Source organism: Trachinotus anak, unplaced genomic scaffold (assembly GCF_046630095.1).
Source record: "Trachinotus anak isolate AG129_WGS33_773 ecotype Australia unplaced genomic scaffold, CSIRO_AGI_Tana_v1 ptg000038l, whole genome shotgun sequence".
NCBI lineage: Eukaryota > Metazoa > Chordata > Actinopteri > Carangiformes > Carangidae > Trachinotus > Trachinotus anak.
Window position 1 is genome coordinate 75,564 of NW_027273889.1, and position 21,281 is coordinate 96,844.

At 44.4% G+C, this 21,281-nt stretch overlaps 3 protein-coding genes and 1 pseudogene across 4 annotated transcripts; 2 read left to right on the forward strand and 2 right to left on the reverse strand.

Annotated features, from left to right (window-relative positions):
- Positions 1-31: 31 nt before the first annotated feature.
- On the reverse strand, positions 32-6,841 carry LOC139614759 (transcription termination factor 1-like). 2 transcript variants are annotated; one of them, XM_071472308.1, is made up of 12 exons: positions 6,750-6,807; positions 6,276-6,463; positions 5,408-6,131; positions 4,822-4,946; positions 4,563-4,748; positions 3,840-3,918; positions 3,633-3,757; positions 2,880-3,075; positions 2,345-2,437; positions 2,075-2,140; positions 1,778-1,863; positions 32-448 (listed from the first exon to the last, which is right to left on the reverse strand). In XM_071472308.1, exons 3-12 carry the CDS (start codon positions 6,046-6,048, stop codon positions 240-242), a joined length of 1,806 nt encoding a protein of 601 aa, XP_071328409.1. In that variant the 5' UTR covers positions 6,049-6,131; positions 6,276-6,463; positions 6,750-6,807; the 3' UTR covers positions 32-239. The 2 variants fall into 2 exon arrangements, with proteins under 2 accessions (XP_071328409.1, XP_071328408.1); XM_071472307.1 differs by lacking the exon at positions 6,276-6,463 and having other exon boundaries at positions 6,750-6,841.
- A 90-nt stretch (positions 6,842-6,931) lies between these two features.
- Positions 6,932-13,686, reverse strand: LOC139614761 (G-protein-signaling modulator 3-like). The gene is made up of 4 exons (XM_071472310.1): positions 13,486-13,686; positions 10,982-11,402; positions 10,168-10,365; positions 6,932-8,749 (listed from the first exon to the last, which is right to left on the reverse strand). The coding sequence occupies exons 2-4, from the start codon at positions 11,336-11,338 to the stop codon at positions 8,537-8,539; spliced, it is 768 nt and encodes a 255-aa protein (XP_071328411.1). The 5' UTR covers positions 11,339-11,402; positions 13,486-13,686; the 3' UTR covers positions 6,932-8,536.
- A 2,696-nt stretch (positions 13,687-16,382) lies between these two features.
- LOC139614801 (adenylate kinase isoenzyme 5-like) lies at positions 16,383-20,163 on the forward strand. The gene is made up of 6 exons (XM_071472398.1): positions 16,383-16,560; positions 16,662-16,834; positions 16,938-17,051; positions 17,943-18,134; positions 18,361-18,445; positions 19,074-20,163. Exons 1-6 carry the CDS (start codon positions 16,383-16,385, stop codon positions 19,127-19,129), a joined length of 798 nt encoding a protein of 265 aa, XP_071328499.1. The 3' UTR covers positions 19,130-20,163.
- A 124-nt stretch (positions 20,164-20,287) lies between these two features.
- Positions 20,288-21,071, forward strand: LOC139614781 (myosin light chain 1, cardiac muscle pseudogene; annotated as a pseudogene).
- The last annotated feature ends 210 nt before the right edge of the window (positions 21,072-21,281 follow it).

Below are 21,281 nucleotides of genomic sequence, written 5' to 3' on the forward strand. Positions count from 1 at the left end.
TATGATCAATAAGCAGCTCAGACAGATGAGATGAAAAAAAACCCCATTTCATTAGAAAGTTAAAACATCGGCACCTTCAAAATAAAAGCTTCCATCCTTTGGTTTACATCTTGTTCAACATGTTTCAGTCTGTGACAGGAAGCCCTGCCTGTGACAGGTGGCTGCAGATAGCCAATCACAACAAAGGTGGGTGTGGCCTGTCCTTTCAAATACAGTCTCTTTTTAAGGCGCTGCTGTCTTCACATCCTTCTGCATCCTGATTGGCTGAAGGTCAGCTGACTGTTGTCCACCTCCACAAAGTCCTGGTTCTCCTCCAGAGAGGTGAAGATGTCTGACAGTTGATACCTGTTCTCCTCCTGCTCCTCCTGCTGCAGCTCCTCTCTGCTGAACCTCATCAGCTTCCCCTGCAGGACAGGAACCTCCCTCTCCTGCAGGAAGTCAATGATCTCTGAGGAGCAAAGATGAGGAAGAGGAGGAGGGGTGGGGAGGGGAGGGGAGAAAGGAGGAGAGGAGACAGTGAGAACTACAATTTTTTATGTTCAGAATCTGCTGCTCAGCTTCATCTGGATAAATCATGTTCTTCTCTGTCAGTGAGTCTGTCTGAGGAACAGTACACACAGGTACAGACTGGTACAGTACTGACAGTTACTGACACATACAGTACACACAGGTACAGTACTGACAGGTACAGACAGGTACAGTACACACAGGTACAGTACTGACACAGTACTGACAGTTACTGACACATACAGTACACACAGGTACAGTAGAGACACGTACAGTACACACAGGTACAGTACTGACAGGTACAGACAGGTACAGTAGAGACACGTACAGTACAGACAGGTACAGTACTGACAGTTACTGACACGTACAGTACAGACAGGTACAGTAGAGACACGTACAGTACACACAGGTGCAGACAGGTACAGTAGAGACACATGCTGTACAGACAGGTACAGTACTGACAGGTACAGTAGAGATACGTACAGTACACACAGGTACAGACAGGTACAGTACTGACAGTTACTGACACATACAGTACACACAGGTACAGACAGGTACAGTACTGACAGGTACAGTAGAGATACATACAGTACACACAGGTACAGACAGGTACAGTACTAACAGGTACAGTAGAGACACGTACAGTACACACAGGTACAGACAGGTACAGTACTGACAGGTACAGTAGAGACACGTACAGTACACACAGGTACAGACAGGTACAGTACTGACAGGTACAGTAGAGACACGTACAGTACACACAGGTACAGACAGGTACAGTACTGACAGTTACTGACACGTACAGTACACACAGGTACAGACAGGTACAGTACTGACAGTTACTGACACGTACAGTACACACAGGTACAGACAGGTACAGTAGAGACACGTACAGTACACACAGGTATAGACTGGTACAGTACTGACAGGTACAGACAGGTACAGTACTGACAGGTACAGTACACACAGGTGCAGACAGGTACAGTACTGACAGTTACTGACAGGTACAGTACACACAGGTACAGACAGGTACAATACACACAGGTGCACACAGGCACAGTACTGACAGTTACTGACAGGTACAGTACACAGGTACAGACAGGTACAGTACACACAGGTGCAGACAGGTACAGTAGAGACATGTACAGTACACACAGATGCAGACTGGTACAGTATTGACAGATACAGACAGGTACAGTACACATGGGTGCAGACTGGTACAGTACTGACAGGTGTTGAGATCAGTAAGCTCAGGTGTGGTGGTACTCACCTCCATATGATAAACTGGTCCAGTTGGGAACTCTGGAAACTTTGAGTCTGTGGAAACTCTTCTGAACACACAGGGGAGTCACTTTACTGTAACACAAACAGTACTACACTGAATACTACAGTTAGTACTATAGTACAGTTAAGAGTACTACATCAGCTCTTCTGCTACTCCAATACTCATCTGACTACTGCAGTATTACTACAGTTATTCCCTTATGTACATCATATTAAATACCCCAGATACTGAACACCTGCTAACACCTAAAAGGGTCACAATCAATGTGACCTTTGACCTCACCCGACACTCTGAGCAACCTCGTCCCAGTTGATGTCAGCTGCATCGTCCACACGCATATTGTACAATCTGAAACAAACAGACAGGTGTTGAAGGTGTTAACTGTGTGAAAATAAAACACTACACGGCTAAAAGTGTGTGGACACCTGAGCAGTGTAGTCACGTGACCTTTGAATGAACTCCTACTCTTTTCTGTTCACACAGTGGAACCAACAGTCCACACTCATTTCTAGAGGTCAGGTTTGGTCGGGCTCAAGTGTCATGTGATCTTACATGTTGATGAGGTGGATTTTAGCCTGAAGTCCTTCAGCTCCTCTGTTGCTGGTGCTGCCACCTGAAAACAGTTTCAACTTCAGGATGTTGAACCTGAAAAACAGATGGAGAGTACACCTGAACACCTGGAGACCTGCACACCTGGACACCTGAAAACCTGGACATCATGACACTAATGGATTAAGTTAAAGTGGATTAAGATTTAAGGTGGATCAGGGTTTAAAGTGGATTAATATTTAAGGTGGATCAAGTTTTAAAATGTATTGAGAGTTAAAGTGGATTAAGATTTTAAGTGGATTAAGGCACCTGAAAACCTGAACAAAGTGGATTAAGATTTAAGTGTTATAATTAATGTATAAATGATTCATTATAATATCATGTGTTGTGGTATCAGAAGCTCTTAGATCAGAACCACTGTAATAAAAGATATAACTGCATGTTTCTGAATCACCACATGGATCTGCATCAGACATGTGATCCAGATCAAAACCAGTATCAGTCCACTACCAGTACCCGAAACATCTGGAGTACTGACCACTTGAGGCGACACTGGGTCCAGGATCTGGTTCCGACCTGCCGACTGATCTCCTTCCAGGGTAAGTTGTTCCACAGTTGGTCTTTGCTCAGACCAGGACCTGCAGGACTCTGCTGGGCCACGACCTCCAGGTTAGCCTTCAGAGCTTGCTTCAACCTGGACTCCTCATCTGGACTCCACGAACCATGACCTGGAGCTGCATATGAATACACACATGAACACACAAAGAGTCCTGTTCTGTAATGTATGAAGGGTCTTAGACCAGGATCAGTCCTGAACTGGTTCCTGCTTTACAACATTTGTAGGTGGCTGACAGAGAAAAAAAAGAGGAGCAGGTGTAGTAGCTGTAGGGCCGATCCTGATCCTAAGCCAGACTCAGACCAGCACAGTTTCAGACAGAGACATCTCACTCTGTCCTGCGGAAAGTCACAGTCCTGGTCTGAGGCAGATCTGGTTCACCTCTCAGAATGATAACCCTGGTCCTTCATGACCAGGCTTCTGTCAGCATCATGACCACCAGAGAACACTTTCTGTCTGTTCTTCAGACAATCAGGTGGTCTGACTGTTGGTGGTAAGCTTTAGTTTACATGTTGATCTGATGACCTTAAACCTGCAGTGAAGTCGTGAAACATTCTGATGTCCAACAGATCGGAACAGAGAAAACTGTTCAGGATCAGACTGGGTTTAGGATTCAAGGCTCAGGGCTCAGACTGGGTTCAGACTCAGACTGGATTCAGGTCTCAGAGTGTTTACCGATGGTGGCGAAGCGTTTCTCTAAGGCGTAGACACTGCGGTCCATCTTCTTAGCAATCGTCCTCCAGTCGTTACCATGAAGGTTCTGTAACTTTATCAGAGAACGCACCTCCTCCTCTGAGAACCTGAATGAAGACACTCACATCAGAGGGTTCCACAGATAGAACATAGAGAACAGAAACATTATTTGATGGTTTGACCTCTGACCTTCCCATATGATTCCTCTCGTCAAAAATCTTTTTGGCTCTGGTGTAAACCTGATGACATGTTCGAGGGATCCCCTCAGCTGAGAGACAGACAGGTGGAGAGAGAGACAGGTGAAGAGAGAGACAGGTGGAGAGAGAGAGATACAGGTGGAGAGAGGGAGAGAGAGACATGTGGAAAGAGAGAGAGAGAGAGAGAGAGATAGAGGTGGAGAGAGAGAGAGACAGTTGGAGAGAGAGAGAGACAGGTGGAGAGAGAGAGACAGGTGGAGAGAGAGAGAGACAGTTGGAGAGTGAGAGACAAGTGGAGAGAGAGAGAGACAAGTGGAGAGAGAGAGACAGGTGGAGAGAGAGATACAGGTGGAGAGAGGGAGAGAGAGAGACAGGTGGAGAGAGGGAGACAGAGACATGTGGGGAGAGAGAGAGAGAGAGAAACAGGCGGAGAGAGAGCGATACAGGTGGAGAGAGGGAGAGAGAGACATGTGGAAAGAGAGAGAGAGAGAGACAGGTGGAGAGAGAGAGAGAGAGAGGTTGAGAGAGAGAGGCAGACAGATTACAGATGTACATATTGTTTAATGTCACGACTTTTCCTCCAACAACAGCACTGAGACTCCACCCACATGCTCTGACTCCACCCACACACTGCAGCACCACAAAGACCCTTAGGAGAACATCACACCTGACCTGACTGAGCACTGCTGAAGATGAAGATGATGTGTTTACGTACCAATCCTCTCCAGGAACTGATGTTGTACTCTCAGCTTCCTGATCTCCGCCTCCTGCTCTTTGTACCGCTGAGGAAACAGAAGCTGATTGGCTGAGCTGATGCCTGTCAGAGCCAGGAAGTCTGACATGTTCTGTCTGATTTGCTGATTCTCCTGCTGAGAGCACCGCCCCCGACGCAGAGACACACCTGGAGAACAGGTATTAGTGCTTTGTTTGCAGTATTAGTACCTTGCTGTTTGAAGTGTTTGCAGTATTAGTACCTAGCTGTTTGAAGTTCTTGAAGCGCTGCAGGTCGTATCTCAGCAGTTTATTGATCTGATCAACAGATTTTTTCTTGACGTCCGGAATAAACTCCTGCAGCTCCTCCACCAGCGCCAGGTCCAGCCTGACAACACAATGTAACAATGACTTCATCCTGTAGTATCACAACCTTTATGATATCACGACTTTTATCTGATAACATCACGACTTTGTAACGCATCTTATAAAAGCTGCTCCCCTAAAGCTTCTCTGATTGATTGGTAGTCAGATTAAGTCAGGTGTATATTTTAGGGGCATTAGAAACTGGTTTGAGTCCAGGGCTGTTGTAACGTTGTTCGCGCTGAGCTGCATTAGAGAGAGAAACTAATCATGAGCCTTGAAAATATAAATTTTAGTTAACGACATGAACTGCAGCTGTGATGACTGAATGTGTCTGAACAACCTTCCCAGGGACCAACTGGCCAATCACGACTCACTTACTACTGTCGATTTTCAGGAGGTGGCAGGTTTTAACATTGAACATTTGATTTTTTATTGCAACTTCACAACTTTTTCTCTTCACATAAGAAGACAAGAGTAACTTACTGTTCTTCTTCTACAGCTGCTCTTCCTCCCTTTGTCTTCCTCACCCCTCCTGCTCTTTCTGTCATCATCCTCTTCGTCCCTCTCTTCTTCTCTCTCCCTCCTTTCATCCTGCTCTCCTCTTTCTTCTTCTTCTTCTCTTCCACAGTCTCTCGTTCCTGTAACACCACCTCACTCCTGTCTGTCTTTTTCGTCTTCTCCTCTTTCCTGCTGTTGATGTTAATTTCTGTCGAAACCAAAGAATCTGTTTCTTTGTTGTTATGGTTTGTTACCATGACGACACTGGCCTCAGTCGGTCCGTTCTTTTGTTTCTTCTTCTTCTTTTCTGTCCCACTGGTTTCTACAGCAGTCTGCACCTCTTCCACCTCCTCTTCTGTTCCTCCCTCCTCCTGCCTCTCCTTTCTCTTCTTTGTTTTTTTCTCATTGGGGCTGTTCATCTCTCCATCAGCAGGTGGAGGATGTATAAGAATGACTTCCTCCTCCTCTTGTCTCCTCTTCTTCTTCTTCTTCCTCTTCTTCTTCTTCTTCTCTACTCTCTCAGGTGTGTCAATGTCAACAGGAACAGGAGACTCCTCCGGACTCTGCGACCTTCTCTTCCTCTTCCTCTGAGGGGAGGGAGACAGGGAGTCTGTAGGAGGATTCATGACAGGAGGAGGATGGTGAAGGAGGAAGAGGAGAGGAAGGTGGAGGTGCAAAGGTAATGCTGCAGATCAGTTAGTGGTTGAAACTGAAACAGAAGAAATAAATTCAGTCAGTTCAGATTTCACCGAGTCCACTTGTCTCACTGCTGCTGGACCAAACACAGCTGACAGAGTCCGGTTTGAACCAGGATCCAGCCTTAAACAGCAGTTTCACTGTGACTCCACTCAACTCTGACTTGGACCTGGTCCAGAGGATCAGGTTCAGACCAGGTCTGGAGCTGCTTTGTCACAGGACAGGAGGTTGTCTGTGCCAGTCCCCGCCACTCGCTGTGACGTCTCTGGACAATGACCTGCTGTATTCACACGTCACACATAAGTCACATCTGAGAGCTGCCTCACCTGCAGCCCCTCCAGGTGACTAGTGTGTGAGAGACACAGAGAGAGAGAGAGAAATACAAACATTTCCTGATATACCTGTAATCAACTGATCAGTGCTGTTCCCGCCAGTCTTCAGATAATGTGCGGTTCAGAGTCAGAGTCAGAGCGACCCCCCCTCCCCACCACCACCACCACCCCGAACACAAAGTCAGACCCACACCGGTTTCCCACAGTACCGTTCTGGAGTCTGTGGTTCTCTGAGAACCTCTGATCTGGTCTACCGAGGAACTGGTTTCTGAGTTCGGGCTGATTCATGTTTTACTCACCGTTTCTCCACCGTCCTGCTGCTGCACGCGGGTCTGCAGGCGACACACTGCTTGTTTACTTCCTGTTTGATAGCAGCGCATGCGCGGAGCGCCTCAAAGAGCGTCGGCTGAGTAAAGAGAGGTCTCACTCTGACTGAATTTCCTGATCTCGTTTACACAGACATTCAGCACAAGACACAAGAGATAGGAACTGAATTTATTTCTACAGAACCATAACAGACGGTCTCAGATCCAGACCGGGTCTTTATATCATTACAGGGACCAATAGTCCCCCTTTAACAGGTAGAACCTGGAACAGCACCAGACTCATGGGGGGGGGGGGTATGTATGTGATCACTGTGTATGTGATCATCGTGTACATGATCATTGTGTGTGCGCAGTCTGAGGTATTGTGTGTTTCTGTTCTGCTGCTTCACAGCTAGCATTTCTACTTTTCCTACTTTAAGTATCTTCTGCTGATCATACTGGTGTACTTGTATCTGTACTGTATTTTATTGATACTTGTTCCATTGCTGATGATTAAAAAAGAATTTCTATATATAAAAGTGTGAATCTTATCAGAGCTGAAATGTACATTTACATTTAAAAAATCTTTTGTCATATTGTTGCAGGACATTGAATGTAGCACCACATATTTAGCCTCTCAGCTTTTCAAAGATATTTTAGTCAGTAATCAGAATTCATTGATTTTATTTCTGATGGCTCTCTCTTCATTTGTATAATGAAGCCACTGTAATATAGTTTTTCCAAACATGTAAAATACAGGTTAAATGTTAGCATCTCAGATTGTTGTGTCCACATTCTCCTGCTGTCTAATCATTTACAGATCATTTAGTCAAAATGTACTTTTATTAATTTCATGTTTCAAACCGTCAAGACTTATGAACTCCAGCAGAGGTGGTGAGGTCAGCAGGACATGACAATAAAGATACTATATGTATGTTTTGCTATTGCTACATTGCTAACGTTAGCATTAGCAGCTGTTTACTCACCAGTGTAGAAGTTTGGCATCAAACTTCCTTCTTTACTTAACAACATCTGTCTCCAGAGGTGGAAACAAACTCCAATGTTAACTTTTGTCTCTATCATATCTGTTCTTCTACTAAAGTTAGCACGCTAACCACCTAGCTATCTGATACCAAGTCACTGTAGTGTCCAGTCTGTCCTGGAGGAGTAGCTGCTCAGAGGACATGTTATAACCTCTTGTATTGTAAACACAACAATGACTGAAGTAAGACTGGTAAGTAAACAGCTGTTAATGTAAACAGCTGTTAGCAACAGAAAAACTTACACACATTTAAACTCTTCATGTCCAGCTTCTTTTAAGTGGACCTTGATCTTTGACCTTTAGTTTGAATTCAGCTTCGTCCATCCTATATTTCCTCATCTGAAACAGACACTGACATATTTGTTAGATAAATATTTAAAAATCAGAACCATGTTAGAAGATGTGACAGTTTCTACTGATGTTACAATTTAAAACCTCATTCATGTTCATTACAGGACAGAGGTAAAGGTCTAAACCAGTCCTGTTTCTTTTGGATCTTCTCAGTCCCCATGGTCTTCATTTTGAAGTCCAGACACCAGGAGAGTGTGAGCTGCAGGATTCGTAGCTTCTAAGGAGACCTTTAAGTCTTGGGGTCTGACCCAGATCCCCAGCCAGCAAAGGTTTCTGTTTGGAGTAAATAAGCATTAACTCAGTCTGGATTCAGATTTCAGTCTGAATCCTGCAGCTGTACAGTCAGTACTCAGTAAAACCCAGTCCCTGTTTTCTCAGACCCTGGTCTTCAGCAGTGATGAGGGTGATGGGGGGAGGGGCCATTGGAGCGTGTGTCATCATGATCCTTATTGGAAGCCAGCAGCCAGGCTCTCTGCTCTTCCATCCTCCTAGACTGAACTCTGTGGATCAAACTGAAGAAATCCTCCTGACCTTCAGGAACTGATCCATCCACATCATCCAGATCAGGAAGGGGGCATCTCTGATCCTCCATCCTGTCAGACTGTAGACAGACAAACAGAGAGACTGGTCAGTAAAATCCTTTATCTATCTATCTATCTATCTATCTATCCAGGGCCACCCAGGTATATTGACGACCGCCCAAGTGTAATTGGTGATGCATTTCACCCAATATAGTTGGTGACGCATAACAGATTTATCTCTGTTTTTTATTCATTCAAAAGTCACCTCCTTGTAAGCCTACCTTTGCTGTAACATGTCTTATTGTATTGACTTGTCTATGACTGTGACATAGCCTCAGCTTCTCTCTCTGTTCGGTGAGTGTGGAGCTTTATTACAATGGTCCACATGGAGCCTGTACGATAAAAGTATTACCAAATGTAAACGCCCCTGCAGCCTCAGCAGTTGAGATTGTCACTGGTAAATGTGAGATCTGCTGAGTTTCTTACATTCAAATCGTAATGAAACGAGTCCTTATTGGAAGGAAGAAAGAAAACAATGCTTCATGTCATCTCGTGAAAATACACATCCTTGTTTGTGTGGATCTATTCAGTTACTTTAAGCTCGCAGGACCCTCTTCCAGTTTCTTTTTGGTCAGTTTACATCAGAAAACACCCTGCACATAAATGTTGCAATGGCCCACCGATGATTTAACTCAACAAGATACATTGAAGCAGGACAGAAATACATTTTAACTGAAGAGATGTAGGTTTTACCAGAGGAGATAAATTCCAGCAGGAATATAGTTCTGAAGAAGACAGAAGTTGGATATTGACCAGAGCTGTTGCGGACAAGGTAAGTTGTTATGACTTCAAAACAACAAATGTTTGATTGCATGATGTGTCAAATCACGTGGGAACAGGTTTATAGCTTAAGTCAATCTTGCATGCATTCTACAGCCATGAGTAACGCAAATTATATACAAGAATAAGGCGTGAGGAGCCGGATATGCCCCCCCTCCTTCCGGTTGCCATGCCCCTCAAACACCCCGCCCCACCCTCTGTTAGCACCACAAGTATATCCCAGATCTGTGGGAAACACTGCTATCTATCTATGTCCAGAAGTTTCAGCATGAAAGCCTGTAACCTGTAGCCAGCTGGCAACATGAAGGTCTTAGATAAGGCAGTAGATAACAAGCAGGTACATGGTACATGGTACAGGTAGGTACAGGGATGGGGTAGGAAGAGCACACAGGGTAAGGGATGCTGTTTAATACCAACTGATTCCAGTTACATTGATGTCGTCCAACCTGCTGGATCATGATGTCTGGGTTCTCCTCTCTGCTCGTACCTGGACTACAATCAAACCAAAGGAGATTTGTTTACTGAACTCTTGGAACCATTTAACTTCTGAATGTTTTACCTGAGAGGCTGAAGATGAACTTCATGAGAGTGTCATTACCTTTCATCCCTAAAAACAGACTTCATTAACGCAGAATATTTACACATAACATGTAGCTACCTGGAAGTGTATTAGCATGTAGTAGAAGTCCAAACTGGGTAGGTGGGGCTGGTTGGGGCTGCAGGCCCCACACGGAGCAGCTGATCCTGGATCAGGCAGCAAACTGAGGCTGGCTCTCTGGTCATTCAGTCTCTGACCCTGAGACTCCAGGATCAGGTCCAACAAAGCCTCTGGCTCATTCTGCTGGCTGCTCTTGCACTACAACAACAGGGACCAGTTAAGGTAATTAGACAGTGAAGTTACTGGTACCACATTCTCAGGTTCAGTGTTGGTGACTGAAACCAGGGGCAAACTGAAACAATAATTCAATCCAAGAATTTGACACCTTCTCAGGCTACTCATGTTGTAGGCTAACCCTGTTTGTTGATGTAACTGGATCAAGACCTGTTATAAATTTGGCTGCTATGTTCAACAAATCTGAAAAAACATTCATGTAAAAAAATGTTCAATAATAAATATTATATTTGTTAACCATTTTAGCTGGTAGTAGCAGAGCCACAGCAGCAGTTCAGGTAGAGTCATACACAGGTGAACAGGTCTGACAACTCACCTGTGCTTGTTATATATTATTGCAGAACACAGGAAATGACCCAGTGCTCCTGACAGGCTGCATGAAACTCTCCTGGTTGAATCATCACAACAAAAGATGAACTTCTGTGTTGAAGGAACATCTTCATCCTTACTCCAGTAATAAACATCCAGTCACAGAGCTTCAAAGTGTCACATGTTGAATTAAACCTGAGCCATCATTCAGCTCTTTAAACCTCTTTACATTGTGACTACATGTGTTATGGTTGCAGCAGGTGAGAGTTACCTTGTTCCTGTTAGCTGTAGTTCTAGTCCTGGAGCTCAGAGCAGAGCCAAGGCTCTGACTTTGAGGTATGGTGGAGCTGGAGCTGCATTCAGGACCAGACCCTTGTGCAGGAGTCACAAAATCCCAGAGGGTCCTGAGGTGTGAGGTGGAGACTGAGGTCCTGCTGCTGGGAGCAGAGTGTGGATGGGGAGCAGGACTGGTATTACTGGGACTGTGGGGTCCCAGGTCTGGGTCCAGACTGCCATTCTGGTGAGTGGTTGGAGAACCTTTGGGAACCACTCCCCCAGTCCTCCCATTCTGAAGAAAAGGTGAAGACAGGGAGGGAGAAGGTAAACCAGAGAGCTTTTTGTCAGCCATGATGGAGCTGTTGGTGTGTGGGCAGGGCCAAGGTTGGTGATGTCATCAGTGGGAGGGGCTAATCCTACACAAGAAGAGAGTAGAGCATGAAGTGAGACATAGCCCAACTAAAGACAAAGTTACAGATCAGGTAACATTGCTCTTTGAACTACTGCTGAACTTCTTGGGAGCTAATCACCTGGACTGACTAGAGGGTCATTCCAACAACTAAAACCTCCAGAACAGCTACTGAGAGGCTGAACTCTTGTGAACTGCTGTTTCTAAGGGGAAGAATTAATTGTCTCTCATGTTTTCTCAGTCCAGCGTGGATGAGATGTCACAGAAATAATGGAAATCTGGACACATATAACTATGATGAGATTAGTGGTTTGTCTCTTGGTTAATTTTGGACCCACTAACCACAGTTCTGTTGTCTACACCTGGGAATAATTCTTGGGCTGTGCCACTCTCTTCATAGAGAAACAGGAGATCCCAACTGAAATAAGAAGACAGAGCAAAATCCAAAGAAAGGAAAAGAAAAAATCTGTTCACCATCTGTAATTATGGAGAACCTGAGGTGACATGAATTCACATCAGACTAACTAATAATCCTGGATGAGTCTCAATTCATGAGAGCAGACCACAAGAGAAAGGAAGTGCACCCAAGACACATTGCAGAGTGCTGAATAAAAAGAAGAGCGTTTTTAGATCTAGAGACGAAGAGGAGCTAAGGAGGATACAAAGGAAACTTTAAAAGAAAATGAGAGAAAGACAGGGGAGAAAGATGGACAACAACAGAACAATGCCAAGGGTCATAACAAAGGCTATGGTAAGGGCCCAGAACCGGCAGAATGGTTCTGAATGGGCAAATTAACTGAATCTGTTCTTCAACAGATTTGATTCTGGCTCCAACTGCACAGTCCTGGAGCACTGTGGGTAGGGATGTGAGCACAAAAACAGACTCATGGTAGTTCAGACAATTTGGGACTGGTTCTCAAGTGGAACCAGTTCTTGATTCCCATCCTGAACTGTGAGAAACATGCTGCTTTTACTTTTCCAGTGTCTTCAACACACTGTAGCCATCGATGCTGAGGGGGGAGGTGGAGGGGGCGGGAGTAGATTAACACCTGTGTATGTGCACCATTGACTAACTCACCAACAGATCAACAGATCACAGTGGGTGATGCTTTAGATTGTTTCTGATGTGGAGGTTTGCAGCACAGGGGCACCACAGGGGCCCCACAGGGTAAAGATATAACACAGCTAACTGTCACCTACACTGATACAGTCGTCACTGGATGAATGTTGGAGGAGAAGGAAGGGCGGTCAACCAGACAGAACCACAGATGCTCTGATGTTCACCACACATACTGTTCCCCCTACAGGAAGCAGCTCTTCAGTCTGAGGCCTGTGACAACTTGTCTTGTTGCTACAGCAAACAAATGGTCCAGAAAATGCTCCTGGATCCTGATGTACCTGCCAAGGTGAGCTGGAGAGCATAAACCCATTCAAGTGGCTGTGAGGGTAAGACCTGGACCAGATCCAGTCTGTTCACTACCACTGACAGAATGAGTCCAGTTTACCTCTGTTCATGGTCTTCACAGTGTGACAGTGACACAAATAACAAATTAAAACCTACAACAAAGACACAAACTGTGGAGAAATTTATGAAGTGAGAAACTAGTCTGAGACTAGTCTGGTCTCATTTAGTCCAGGTTCAAGTAGACCAGCTCTGGTCTGGTGTCATTCAGCTTCAGCAGAAGTAGGTCAACAGCACAAAAGCTCAGTATAATCACATTCACAAGGGAGAAGCCACACACACACACAGACACACACACACTAATGAACACTGTCAGTGTCTCCCTCGTCTTGTAGAGGTCTATGTCTCTTTAGCTCCATCCAGTGGCCATCAGTGGAAACTGCTCACAGATCAAGTGACGACAGAAGCTCAACAAAAACTAAAACTTCAACTTCACATCTGAAAAGTTAATGAGATGAATCTTAGACAAAAACGTTTCCAACAAAGTTTCACTTAAGTTATGGCTCCAACTCAGAACAAAACTCTGTTTGTCTACAAACCAACAAGACAACAAACAGCTGACAACAAAGTTTGAATCATCCAAAACACAACAGTCAATAGTTTTCTGTTTTTATTGTAGTTACTTCACCTCAACATCACAACTCTCCTCGTCTCCAGCTCCTGTTCTCTCTCTTCTCTTTCTCTTCTTCACTCTCGTTCAGTCAAATCTCTCTATCAGCCAGTCGACTCTCACACACACTGAAACACACACACAACCACTGACACAATGAAAGAGAAAGAGGGCAAACTCCCCCTCTGGGCTTACATCACAGTCACCATAGTAACCAAAGAGAGGCTCCAAATCCTCCCTCCCTCTGTCCAAACACACACACACACACACACACACACACACACATATACACATACACACACACATTCCTACATTGTTAAGATCCATTCAGTTGAACCTAGAGAATGCTGCTCTTCTGCTGTGTGCCTCACAAGTACACAAAAACACACACAGATTTATGTGTGTTCAGCAGAGTGGAAGAAGTACTCAATACTTTAACTGAAGTAAAAGTACCAGTACACAGATTAGAAAATACTCTGCTGCAAGTTAAAGTCCAGCAATAAAAGTACATCCTGTATAACAGTACTTCCTGTAGTTACAGTATCACAGTAAAAGTGTTTCTTGTAGTTAATTGTACACATGTACAGAAACTGAATAAATGTACTTCATTTGCACCACAGAAGAAGACACAGACTATCTCCTGTTCTGTCTGTCTGCAGGTCTGCAGTTCTCTGCTCGTCCACCAGGTGTCATTGTGATGATGTCACACTGCATAGCTCATTAGCTTCATTAGCACAAAAATAACAGAAATAAATAAGGATGTTGGCATGGCAACAGCTCCATCCACCTGATGCTACTGTCAGTCACCCAGACACCGTCACTCTGCTGATGCATAGATAGATAGATAGATTGATAGATAGATTGATAGATAGATAGATAGATAGATAGATAGATAGATAGATAGATAGATAGATAGATAGATAGATAGATAGATAGATCTGCTGACAAGAAAACAGCAAAGGAGAATAAGAACAAGGCAAGAAGAAAAAACAGAAGAGGACAAGAGAAGAAGAAAAGAAGAAAATGAGCCACAGAGAAGTGAAGGAGTACCTGTCTCACCATCTCATCCCTCAGCTGCTGGAGGTGAGACAGTTTTAGTTTTGTTTCCCAGCTGAAGCTGAAGCAGTGACACCACATGAACTAGATTTACTAAAGTACAAATCTGAGGTTTGACTCTGTTGTGATGTTGTCTGATATCAGAGGTGTTGGTCACTGACAGAGGAACAAGCTGCACTTTGACAGTAATGAACACAGTCATACCCTGTTTAGACACCATATATTCCATGTTAGATTAGATAAAATTAGATTACATAAAATTATACACTCATTAGAAATCAAATAGGAGATCCCAATATACAATTAGACACCATTTTACTAGATCATAGTGTAATTAGAAATCATATACAATATCCAAAATTTGCTGCAGTCGTTTTTCTACAAATGATGCTGTAATACATTTACATTTAAATTATCTACATTTACATTGACTCATGTGTCAGAGTGTTTCCTCCTCAGAGACTCAGTGAGGTGGATCACTGGAGCTTCAGGTCAGTAGAGAACTTGGTCAGGACTCAGTTCTACATCTGTTTTATCAGTGAAGTAGATCAGGTAAAGAAGTGAACTGAGAGTCAGAGTCAGAGCTGGTTATACATGTTAGGGTGTTAGAGGAGTTAGGAGAGGAGGTGCTCTCTGAAGAGAGGAGTCTTCAGCAGGGTCTTGAAGATAGAGAGGAGATAGATAGAGCTCCTGCTCTGAGAGACTTCAGGAGCTGGTTTCACCATCAGGGAACCACAGACTAGAACAGTCTGGACTGAGACTGTCTGTGTGCAGGGTTGGTGATGACAGACCACATTCATTAGAGGAGCACAGTGGAGGAGAAGGAGCATCAGGCTGAATGACTGAGTTTAGACCCAGAAGTGTCTCTGAAGGCAGCATCAGAGATTGGATCTGGTTCAGGGTCAGGGGGAGTTAGTGGAGGTGGATGAAGAGCAGAGTGATGAGTGATATGAGATGTGAGCTCAGGTCTGATCCAGGTCTCAGCTCGAGGTGAGCTGGTTAGCACAGACAAGAATGACATCAGCTGTGTTATCTGCAGACTGGAAGCTCCACAGTCCAACAAAGGAGGAGACACACAAGGGTGAGGACTGTTGCCGTGGCCACAGGTTTGACAGACATCTTTCTTTTAGCATCTGAGACAACAGGGCTGAGTGTTGGCGGAGTTTAAGTGCAGGCAGGCAGGCAGGCAGGCAGGCAGGCAGTAAGAAAAGGCAGAGAGATAGACAGACAGAAAGACAGACAGACAGACAGACAGACAGGCAGTGAGATAGACGGACGGACAGACAGACAGTCAGGTGTCTGACTGAACCTGTCTCTCAGAGTCTGTTGACAGGTCTTCTGTATCATCGTCCCGATGACCCTGTCAGTTTTCTGCACGGCTGCCTGATTAGGATTAGACAGCTGGGGGGTCCTGAGGCCATCACCTGGGACACCTTCACCCACCTGGACAGAGACCAGCTGACACCAGGAACCCCAAAAACAGCCCTAGAAACATTGCCTCTGTTACCACCCATAATCCCCCCAGTATCCCCAACATCCTCAGTTGCTCCACTCACACATTCTGGGCCACAGTTACACTCCATTAAACTCAACACATCTGTCATCACCTCACTGACACCATCAGTTTCCTCTGGACCCCCCCAAACAACTACTGAGCCCAGAGTCCTCCTTCCTGCTTTACCTGGACCTGCAGGACCTCCATGTGTCCCCCCACCTGTCCAGAATGAGGTGAAAGAAGAAGACACAAAGTCTGGCAGCTCAGAGGGTAAGAGACTTCTCTGGACCAGGTCCAAGGCTCAGATGAAAAAAACAGGTGATGTCAGACCAGCATAATTACCATCACAGTTCACCAAAATTCTATGCAACAACCCCCCCCCCCCATCCCAGCTCTTCCTCCTCCTGGTCTTCCTCGTCCTCCAGTCTGGTCTCAGCTCTCCATAGACTCGGACTCTGACATGACGGAGAGTTCTGGACTCCTGCAGGAAATCAGCATCCTCCCTCCCCAGAAGCCATGCCCCCTCATCATCTTCATCATTGGTGAGAGAACATAACACAAAACCAGTACAAACCAGAAGCAGTTAGAGATCTGAACCAGAACTAGTTAGAGTGGTTGTAACTGGTGTCTTTTATGTCCACAGGTGGACCAGGAAGTGGAAAGGGAAGTCAGACGGCAAGGTTAGCTTGCTGCTTTGGCCTCAGAGCTGTCTCATTGGACGACCTGCTCAGGAAGCAGCTGCTAAGACACGCCTCCCCCAGCAGGAAGTGGGAGATTATTTCAGAAATGATGAGTCATGGAGAGTTGGGACCACAGGTGAGTCCACAAACACCTGAACCTGAACCTGAACCTGAACCTGAACCTGAACCTGAACCTGAAACTGAACCCATCCCTGATGGTAAATAAATCTGTGGTGCAGGAAGAGACCATCTCAGAGCTGAAGAGGCAGCTGATTGGTCAGAAGGAGGTCAGAGGGTTCATCGTGGATGGATTCCCTCGAGATGTGCACCAGGCCCTGAGCTTCCAGGAACAGGTACCAACCAATCAGAGAGAAGGACTGAAGCTCTGTGTTGATACATGTCAGTTACAGGCAGACAACAGATAGTTAACTCAGTTTGGAGTTCACCACTCAACTTGGCAGGGGCTCCACACAACAGACCAGACCCAGTGGGAACTAATGGCCTATGTTATAAACATTAAGACAGTAGATAATACACATTAACAGAGAGCTGCAGGGATGACGTATGTTTGTAGTCCAAACCTGAAGTCATCATCACCTGGTTCCCTCCACAAACAGCCAATAGGATTTCTCCGTTGTGTTTTGGATGATTAGAGAAAATCATCAACAGTTTCTGATCCTGACAGGTTTAGTTCAGCAGGATCATCTTCACTAATGACTCCACTTTATGATGTTTGAAGCCTAAATACAACCAGCAGCAGTAAAAAGCTCATGTTAGGCTGTAAACCAACGACACCACGGTCACATGACTTCACCGTCACCACCACTCACCTTCAGCCTGTAGTTTGATTTAGCTCTGAGCTCTTCTACAGAAGCCTTTTCTCTGACAAAGTTAGTAACAGTTTGTAGAAACACAGCGAGGGTGTAAAGGTGGACTGGTGAGGAGATCAGTTTTCATATTGGACTGGTGACGTTTAATGTCCCCAACAACCTCTGTTGTCTCATTTAGACTCTTGTTAGCAACCAGCCTTTTTTAACAGATGGAAAAGCTTCAGGAAATCAGGACTGAGGGATTTACTGACGGATTTGATGTCAGAGAATCAAACCTGAAAATGTCTTGATCTGCTGTTAAACACAGACCTGATTTCAGTCATTTACCAGAGACCTCATCCCTGCAGAGCTGTGTTGAAACACCACAGTGATGACAATAAGTGAAAACATTAACCCTGCCATCTGTGTGTTCAGATTGGCTCTCCTGACCTGGTGGTGCTACTGCTCTGCTCCAATGAGACACTGAGCTGTCGCCTGCAGCAGCGAGCGTCTCAACTCGGCCTCCTAGGAGATAGTAGCCACACCCTCCAGAGACGCCTGGACACATTTCAGAGAGACATTGTCTCTGTCAGGAGATTCTACAGACAGACGCACCTACTGATACAGGTACACCTGCTGACATTGACACAACCGTTGATGCAGGTACACCTGCTGAACTTTGAATGAACTTTGAAAGGTGAATTCACCTGTTTACAAACCACAATCCATCCAATCAGAGCTGAGCTTTAAGAAAGATATTGTAGATTTTAATGAAGCTTGTCTGTCAGAGAACAAATTGAGGGCATCACACTGATACAGATTTGTGTGTGTGTGTGTGTGTGTGTGTGTGTAGGTGGATGCAGACAGAGATGAGGAGGTGGTATTTGCTGATCTGAGTTCAGTCATACGAGGAAAACTGCAGCTGAAGGATCAATCGGGTATTGATTAGTTATTATGATGTGTCATCGCACTGCATGTCAGTTATTTATGATAATCACTGATCAGTGGTTTGTATTGATCCAGACAATAAAGTCCAGTCAGTGTTATTTATATATTTAAATCCAGATCAATAAAGGAATAATTCATGTGAAGATAAAATCTAATCAGTGCAAGAGAAATGAGAATTTGTAGTTTGAGCCAAGCGCATGGCTCAGCCTAGTGACAGAGTTGGGAGGAGAGTTTGTTACCCACCATTTAGCATTTGATGTTCTCGAGACAGTAAAGGAGGTTCTTCAGTGAGCATCACTGTCAGGTGTAACCTGTGTCTGTGTAACAGTGACTGAGAATACAGTTTTTCCCAGAGACAGATCCAAGAGGAAGAGTCTACAGTGAGAATAATACAGGTCCTAGTACTGAACCCTGAGGAATGCCACATTTAGAAGAACAGTTCTATCACAGAAAATGTTCTGTCTCTCAGGTAGTAGACAAACCATTTAACACTGGGCCAATAAAAACAGTGATTGATTTTTGATTGATTGATTGATTGATTGATTGATTGATTGATTGATTGATTGATTGGTTGATTGGTTTATTTGTTTATTTACTGATTGATTTCTCTGTCTCCAGATCCTACTGGTGATGTCCCTGATGTCCTGTTTAACATCAGATCTGTTCATCAATAATATGAACTTCTCTGTAAAACAGCCAATCAGTGATCAGTACGGAGTAGTGTGTTCCTCCTGGATAATAATCCTGTGTCTTGTAGTCAGTCTGTCTGATGATTAAATGTTCAACATGATGTTTACTACATGTGAAATATGATATAGTAACCTATGTAACCAACCAATTGGGATGTGTTAGATAGCATTCTATTCAATTCAAATTCAGTATGAAGACCACTTTTTAAATTGTATGAGTTCACTATTAAACATGTGTCAGTAACTAAAGTATAAAACAAGTCAAAGATCATCATAGTGTGAGAATCAGAAACTCTGAGATCTGAAGTGTAGATTAAATGATTGAACTGTGGATTGAATGATCTGAACTGTATATTAAATGATTAAACTGTAAATGAAATGATCTGAACTGTAGATTATATGATTGAACTGTAGATTAATTGATCTGAACTGTAGATTAAATGATTGAACTGTAGATTAAATAAACTGTACTGTAGATTAAATGTACACATTTATATTATATATTTATATATATTACACATTTATTCTGAAAATCTTCAGTTTCATTTCCTCACAGTGACTCATTTGTGTACAGTGAAGGATTGTGGGAGAGCAGTCTGAATGTGACCAAACTATCAGATGGTTAACATGACGTATACAACAGGATTTTAAATGTTTGTTAGAATCAGAAACATTGAATGTTAACTCCAGTTTTGTCTCAGCGAGCTCAAACTGAAAATGTTTCTCTTGGTTTATTTTAAACTAAAACCCCCTCAGGTCCAGAGACCATAGGTGGGGGTGGGGACTCTGCAGAGTATCATGGGTAATCACTATCCTTATCACAGCAGGGAATGTTAATGACACACAGACCAACACCTCAGGAGATAAAGGCACTGAAATAGCACTGAAATGACCATAACCCCCCAGAACACTGAGCCAGAACACTAAGTGGAGTCAGTCTGGCTATCAGATCAGGTTCAAACCAGTTCTGCCGCCTCTGGAAGCTTCTTATCTTCTGTCTCTTATTGTCTCTCTGAGTGTTTCTATTCTAGTTTTCTTCCATCTTTGGTCAGCTGCTCTCTCCTCGCTCTATCTCTCTCTCTCTATTATTCTCTCCTACCTCGCATGCCCAGTCTCTGGCTGTTATAAAAAGCCCAACTTCTCCACCTCTGTCCGTCCTCCACTCTGTAGCAACATGGCTCCAAAGAAAGTGGAACCGAAAAAGACAGAGGTGAAGAAGGTGGAGGCAAAGAAGGAGGAGCCTCCTCCACCTCCCAAACCTGCAGAGCCGGAGTCCAAACCTCCAGAGGTGGATCTGAAGAGTATTGTGGTGGAGTTCACTCCAGACCAGATTGAAGAGTTCAGAGACGCCTTCACGCTCTTTGATGAGACACCCACAGGTGAGATGAAGATCACCTACGCCCAGTGCGGAGATGTGATGCGAGCGCTTGGTCATAACCCCACCAATGAGGAGGTGCTGAAGCTCCTGGGAAGGCCAAAGGTGGAGGAGCTGAATGTCAAGCTGCTGGACTTTGACAGCTTCCTGCCCATGCTCCAGCATGTGGCGCGCTCCAAAGAGCAGGGCAACTTCGAGGACTTCGTGGAGGGTCTGAGGGTTTTCGACAAGGAGGGGAACGGCACAGTCATGGGGGCTGAGCTCCGCCACGTCCTTGCCACACTGGGAGAGAAGATGACAGAGGATGAGGTGGATCGGCTGATGGTGGGACAGGAGGACGCCAATGGACACATCAACTACACTGAGTTTGTCAAACACATCCTGGCCGGATGACTTCTACTGCTTCTACTGTCTCTGTCCGATGGGCTGATGGTCTGTTTCTAAGTGTTTGTGCTGTTTGTCTTTACTCCCTAATGAAACATCCTCAGTCCTTCCCTATGTTTTCATTTTCATTAATAAATGATAATAAATGATAAAATGCTGGAGCAAACAGAGGGGTCACCCAATGTCTGTTAATCTGTTAATCTTCAGTATCATACAGGAGCTGAACAAAGAAAACAAACACAATCAGTCAGTTATTTAATACAGATACAGTCAAATGGAATGATGCAGGTGTTTAAATATGAACTTATATAATAATAGTACGAACTTTTGAGTGTTCTAGTAGGAACCAGAGGACTGAAAACTTCCTGGTTTAAATCA